The sequence below is a fragment of the Phalaenopsis equestris genome, unplaced genomic scaffold, assembly GCF_001263595.1.
Source record: "Phalaenopsis equestris unplaced genomic scaffold, ASM126359v1 Scaffold000606, whole genome shotgun sequence".
In the NCBI taxonomy this organism is placed as follows: Eukaryota; Viridiplantae; Streptophyta; class Magnoliopsida; order Asparagales; family Orchidaceae; genus Phalaenopsis; species Phalaenopsis equestris.
In genome coordinates, this window is record NW_018165046.1 from 1,200,502 (window position 1) to 1,206,871 (window position 6,370).

General features: G+C 36.8%; 1 protein-coding gene across 1 annotated transcript; it reads right to left on the minus strand.

Moving 5' to 3' along the window:
• Positions 1–4,178: 4,178 nt before the first annotated feature.
• LOC110029816 lies at positions 4,179–5,411 on the minus strand. The gene has a single exon (XM_020732275.1). It carries the CDS (start codon positions 5,073–5,075, stop codon positions 4,179–4,181), a length of 897 nt encoding a protein of 298 aa, XP_020587934.1. The 5' UTR covers positions 5,076–5,411.
• Positions 5,412–6,370: the final 959 nt, after the last annotated feature.

Consider the following 6,370-nt stretch of genomic DNA (forward strand, 5'->3'; position numbering starts at 1 on the left):
GTAATATATATATATATATATATATAATTTTTCACGTATATTTTATGTCATAATAATGGAAATATTGATAATTTTTATTTATAATAAAATTTTGGGTGTATAAATGTAAAAAAGTAAAGTTTATGTGTGAGATATACAAATAAATAAAAAGTTGGGTGGTATGTAAATAAATGCCCCCCAAAAAATTTATTTCTATAATTGCACTGAAGTTAGGTGGTGACTTGCCCTAAAAATGTATGCCATACTTACTAAATTATACTATTTTTAATTATTTATATTCATCATAAATGCTCGTAAATAAATTACATATTTGCATTTCATAACTCATCGAACAATTCCTTATATTACTAATCTCTTTTTTTTTTTCTAGAATTATCTAAATATTCCATTTTTTTTATTACCATTATTTAATTCTCTTATTTATATAAACAAGTTAACTCTTTTTAGTTAAATTTATATATAAATGAATTTCAATAATATGCATCTAGTTATGCTTAAGAAAATTTACATATTTACCCCAATAGTTGTATAGATTCACATATATAACACTTAGGCTTTAGTTTAAAATTTTATGAATGAAAGTGTGTGTTTTTTTTTCATTGTTTAGAAGGAAAATAAAAATAGCATTGAAGGTTATGGATGTAAGTTTTGTGGAAGAATTGTGTGATATGTAAATAGGGCATAAGCATTCTAATGATTTATGTAAGAAATCATAGATTACATGTAATTAATTAAAAAAAAAACATTTAGTTAAATGCCACTAAATTCTTATATTTTTGTGTAAATTTAACAATGTGGTATTTTTTATGTGATATGAAAGATTTGAGGGGTGTAAATGTAAAAAAAAAAAATAAAGTTAGAAAAATCTTATTGTGTGCTTTAAAATTCATGATAGTATAGTGGTTGATTGATGTCTTTGTGATGTATGAAGATCTGCCACATAGAGAAGTAAGTTGAAATTGATAGAGTAGGCGACAAAATGTTTTACGCGGAAAACTCAAATAGGGAAAAACCATGGGACTTAGCCCAGTTGAAAGAATTTTACAATGTTGATATAGGTTACAAAGCTTACCGTCCATTAAGTGGTTGGAAGTATTGTTAAAGAAGTGGTATGAGACTTTCACTAGGGAAGTAGCAGAAAATAGTAGGAAGTGGGGGCGACTCGGATGTTGTGAAAGAAAGTTGATTGCTATGTCTTCGGAAGCGAGGGACAGACGGTGACGGTCGAGAAGCGACATTGATGATTTGGCAATGGTGGAGCATCTCGATGGCGGTCCAGCTAGGTGGAGCTAGATGGCGGCGGTTTGGTGATAGTAGAGCTTGGGAATCTTCAAGCGCTTGGACCTTTGGCCTTCTCCTCCAAGTCCAGGTCTAGGTCCCCTTTCATGAGAGGAGTGAGGTTCTATTTATATATTTTAGAAGTTGCATCCTCCGTGAATATTACATGAATATGGACCACTCTGTCAGGTGGCGTAGAGTGATAGTCTTGATCAGATGATGTTTTTATGTATATTTAAGTGTCTGAATGATGTTAGAATTAAGTGATCGTAAACTAGTTAGATTTGTCTCATCGATGCACATGATTTGACAATAAACTTGTCAAATTTGAATCCATTTGAATATTAAATCAGCCATTTGAAGCTTCCAATTGCATTTAACTGACTTGATTGGACACAAGGTGCGCCAAGTTCAGAGTCATTGGGTTCATCTTACCGAGACGCTCAATTCCATCATAAGTTTGATTGAATTAGAGCTAGGATGATCACAAATTCATGTTTGGAATTATTCCTTGCTTAAAATATTCTGAGCTTTTTGCATGATCAAAATAGTTTTAGAAGGTGTAACAGTTATCCCATTATTTTCATATTTTGTTGCCAAAGACATTAAAATATATCCTCAGCTTTTTGATAATTATGTGATGCAAAATCTTAGTATTCAAAGGAAAGCCAAAAAAGCTCCATATTCTCGAGGGTTCTTGTGATCCACTACTATAAAACCACTGTCGACCAGCCATCTGCTCACCACCGTCTTGCTGTCGTCATGGAGCGGTCGCCATTGTCCGACGAACATCGTCAGTTCCCAACCATCTTTGATTAGCCACTGGCACAATCGGACTATAGCTGCCCAGTGGTCACCGTCGAGTTGCTGCCATCACCAGACCTCTGCTGCTTGGTAGTCATTGTCGAGTCGCTGTCATTGACGAACCACCATTGTATGGTTGCCTCCATTGAGCCACTGTCGCCGCTTCTTGACTCACACCACTATCAAAACACCGCTGCAGTCGAGCTGATGCGACCGCTAGACAATCATCGCATGTTCCTGGCCATTCTCATCTTCCCCCGCTACCAAAGACACTGGTAGTAAATTTTCTGGCACCCGACCCCTATCGTCAGCTTTCCTTCATAGTAGCAAAATCGCTGCCACTTTCTTATCGTTTTCTACTACTTTCCTAGCTAAAGTCTTATACCATCTATGTAATAATGCTTTTCGGCCATTATATGGCCGGTACGGTCGTATAAGCTAAAGTCTTATACCATCTATGTAATAATGCTTTCGGCCATTATATGGCCGGTACGGTCGTATAAGTAGAATTCTTTCAACTGGGCCACACTCAATTATTTTTGTCTTTTTGGACTTTCGGCAGAAAACTTTTGTTGTCTATTATATCAATTCATCTTACATGCATGTTGGATCTCCGTATATTACTAAGATATTAATCCATCGGTAACGCCATGAATATGAGAACAGAATAGTTTATGGTCTCGTTGTCATCAAGCTCTACCACCACCAGACCGACCGCTATCATCGAGCTTCAGCACTTTCGAACTGTTGGCATTGAGCTTTACCACAGTAATATTGCCGCCATTAAGCTCCACCACCGTCGAACCGTTGACGACACCACTGCCCAGGCGTCACGGTCTTCGGACCATCACTGTCTAATTAGCGCCACCATAACTATCAACTCTGTCTTCGTCGTCGTCTGTGTCGCTGCTACCATCACCACTGTCAGACCACCATTGTCTAGTCATCTTCATCGCCACGACTGCCTCTGTCAGCACCACCACCGTCGTCTAGTCGTCTCCATAGTCGGATAACCAGCGTCGATGTCAACGAATTGATGCCATTAGATGCAAAGTCACGTCGTTTGTGTAACATTACTTCTGACTAGTTAAAGGCCAACAAAGTTTAGTAGCCTATATTGACGTAGTGAAATCATTTCAACCAAGTTAGGCCCCGTAATCCTTTTTTCCTTTTGAGTTTTCCACATAAAAACTCTAGTCGTTGTCGTCGTTAGGATTACCACTATTGCTGTCGTTGGACCGACACCATTATAATGTCATCACTCCCCTAACAGAAGTCACTTCGCTTGTGCAATTTTGCTCCCAGCCAGATAGATGCAATCAAATTCTTTTAACCTGCATTGACGTGGTGAAATCATTTCAACTAGGTCATACCCCTTAATTTTTTTTCCCTTTTGGGTTTTCCACGTAAAAACTCATGTCGACTTCTTTGTCATTTTTTTTTTCAAGATTTGTATGTGTTAGATCTTCGTACAACACTAAGACGTTAATATATCACTATATTGCCGTAAATTTACCAGCACACAACAATCATTTTGAAAAAAAAAAAAACTTAAAAATGGTTAATGAATTTCAAATTCAAACTAAAATTTAAATTCTAAACTTGATAAGTATGGAATTATTATTATTTCATGTATAATGATAAAATTTCTTCCATAAGCATGTTAATTGTCCTAAAAATCCCCCCATCTTATTCTCTCTATAAATCCAACTCCATAAAATAATAATGAAAAAATATTATTTTATTCTCTTGGATTGTTTTAGCCGGCCACCAAAATGATATATATATATATATATATATATATATATATATGTCTAATGCGGCAGGCCACTTGTAAGCGATAGAGATAAATAAATAAATAAATTTGACACCTTTTGTCGCCTTTTATTTTCTTATTTTAAATTTTAAATAATAAAACTTGACGTGTTAATTCGCCTTTTTTTAATAATATGGTATTATTATTATTATTATTATACTAATTTTTAGAAAATAACAAAAACACAATTCTATTAAACATTTAATTGCTTGGGCAAATGGAAAAGAAAATAAAGACTGAAACCACAATTTCTCTCAAATACTAACATTAAAATCATTTTTTAAGGCAATATCTCTACATTACTACCAACAACTCTAACTTCCTTCTTACACTCAAAGTAAAAAACACTATAAACCATATAAGAAAACAGCTTCATGAGCACCAAAATATTCGCTAGCAAAAATCCAGTAGCATTTTTCGCCCCAACAAAGCCATATCCTCCTGTAAAAACTCCATCGGCCAACAACAACATCAAGGCAATGAGAAAACCCTCGAGCCTTCTCCCCTTGACAATCTCCCCTCCTCTCCACATCGCCTCCAAACCAAAACAACCCTCTTCCGCCACTGAAACCACTACTCCCACTGTCCAAACCATTGTCAGATACACTGACAACAGTCTGCCCGACATTGCGAACAGTCCGCCAATCAAAATAGAAATTGTCGAACCATTTGCACTGAGCATTGGGACGGTGATCAAACACACTGAAAGAACTGCGTAGCCTGTGTACAGCACAGAGAAGTAGATGCAAGTGATAAACACATAAATCCATGTAGACTTTAATCTCATGAACACGTCGTTAAGAGTCGATTGTTTTCCAGAATAAACTAGCAAAGATGAATGAACGATCATCATCATGGAGATGGTTGTAATGATGTAAGAGAGTATGGTGAATAATATGTGGACTCGAACAAAGCCTTCTGCATCGCTCCTTAGCCCGATGATCGCATCGAAAAACTGCGGTGTGGTGGGATCCTCTTTCGTGATGAGATAGAGTTTCATGAGGAAGTTGAGGAGCAGGGGGTAGATAGAGATGTAATTGATCATCAAGAGAAGGAAGTTTGGAAGGAGGCAAAGAAGCACGGAAGAGAGCATGAGCTTTTTGCTCCGGGAGGGGATGGAAATGGCTTCTCTCAGGATTGAGATGATGTTGAAGAGCTTGCTTGAATCCATGGCCATGGAGAAACTCTGATCTATGTGGAATTAGATCATATGGAGGCGAGAGATAAAGAAGGAGACCAAAAGAAAATGTGAGGAGACTTATTCCAATTGATTTTTGTTTTATTCTTAGATGACTTGCTTGTTTTTGTTGGGGGAGATGGCCTCTTGGCAGGCTTAGCAATAATCTCTATATTTAATTGAAGGGGAAATGGTTCAAGAAAGAACAAACTCAATGAAAAAGAGACAAATACTTGCATATTAAAAGTTGAATTTATAAAGATGGGGACATTTACATACATGCCGCCCCACGACTATGCATTTACATATCCAACTTATAAAGTTCGTTTGTTTACGTTTATACTGCCCAAATATTTTATGTCACATAAAAAATATCACTATGTTAACTTCTTAAAAGTGAAATATATAGCTTTATGTAACAAATTTAAGCATAGGTGTAGGATATGTAAATACATAAAAATTGACTGGTATATATGTAAATCTTTCATCTCTAAGGATTAAGTAATATAAACTATTGATTTGCTTTTCACATCCCAATCAAATAAAAAATTAGAGAAAGATGGATTGACGCACTTAAAAGATTTTGAATAGTAAAAGAGATTTTACAAAATCAGGGTGAGAGGTCGTCCATCCCTCCCCTATCATGAGGGTTGTGTTCCCTCTAAGCCCTCCAGCAATTTCTCTCATCATTTTTCACTACTAAGGGATGCTTCGATAACGCGTCCGTCTTCCCTTCTAACGCGCTCAACGCCACCGCCAGACAATGTTTGACAATCAAGCGATTCCATAATGTCTCCCTGACACCGAAATAATCCAACGCTAAAATTTTGTCGTTCTTAACTGCTCCTGCTTCGTCCTGTTCCACAACTGGGGCTGTAAACGAGCTGAGCTTGAGCGAGCTCAGACTTGGCTCGTGTTCGGCCCGTTTGAAATAGCTCGTGTTCGAAATCGGCTCGTGAACAGTGTGTTCGTGTTCGACTCGAAATTGGCACGTTAAACTAAAATTGAGAAAATAGATGTAAAGTGTGAGATTCGAACTTGGATCAAATTTATACAAAAGAAGACACTAACCACATTGCCACATGAGGTGTTATGATTTAAACTCGGCTCGTTAGGCTTAACGAACGAGCCGAACACGAGCTGTTTAACGAGCCGAACAATGAGCCAAATTGACAACCCTATTCACAAAAAAACTTTTAAAGGGGCTTCGCCGTTAACCGTTCGCCGTTCGACAGTTACAAATGGAGCCTCAATGTGATAGTGTTGATGCGTTGAGATAGGAATTTAAATAATAT

What these genes read in the sequence shown, in the direction of transcription:
- LOC110029816 (XM_020732275.1), bottom strand. Translation starts at nt 5,075, where the DNA reads ATGGCCATGGATTCAAGCAAGCTCTTCAACATCATCTCAATCCTGAGA.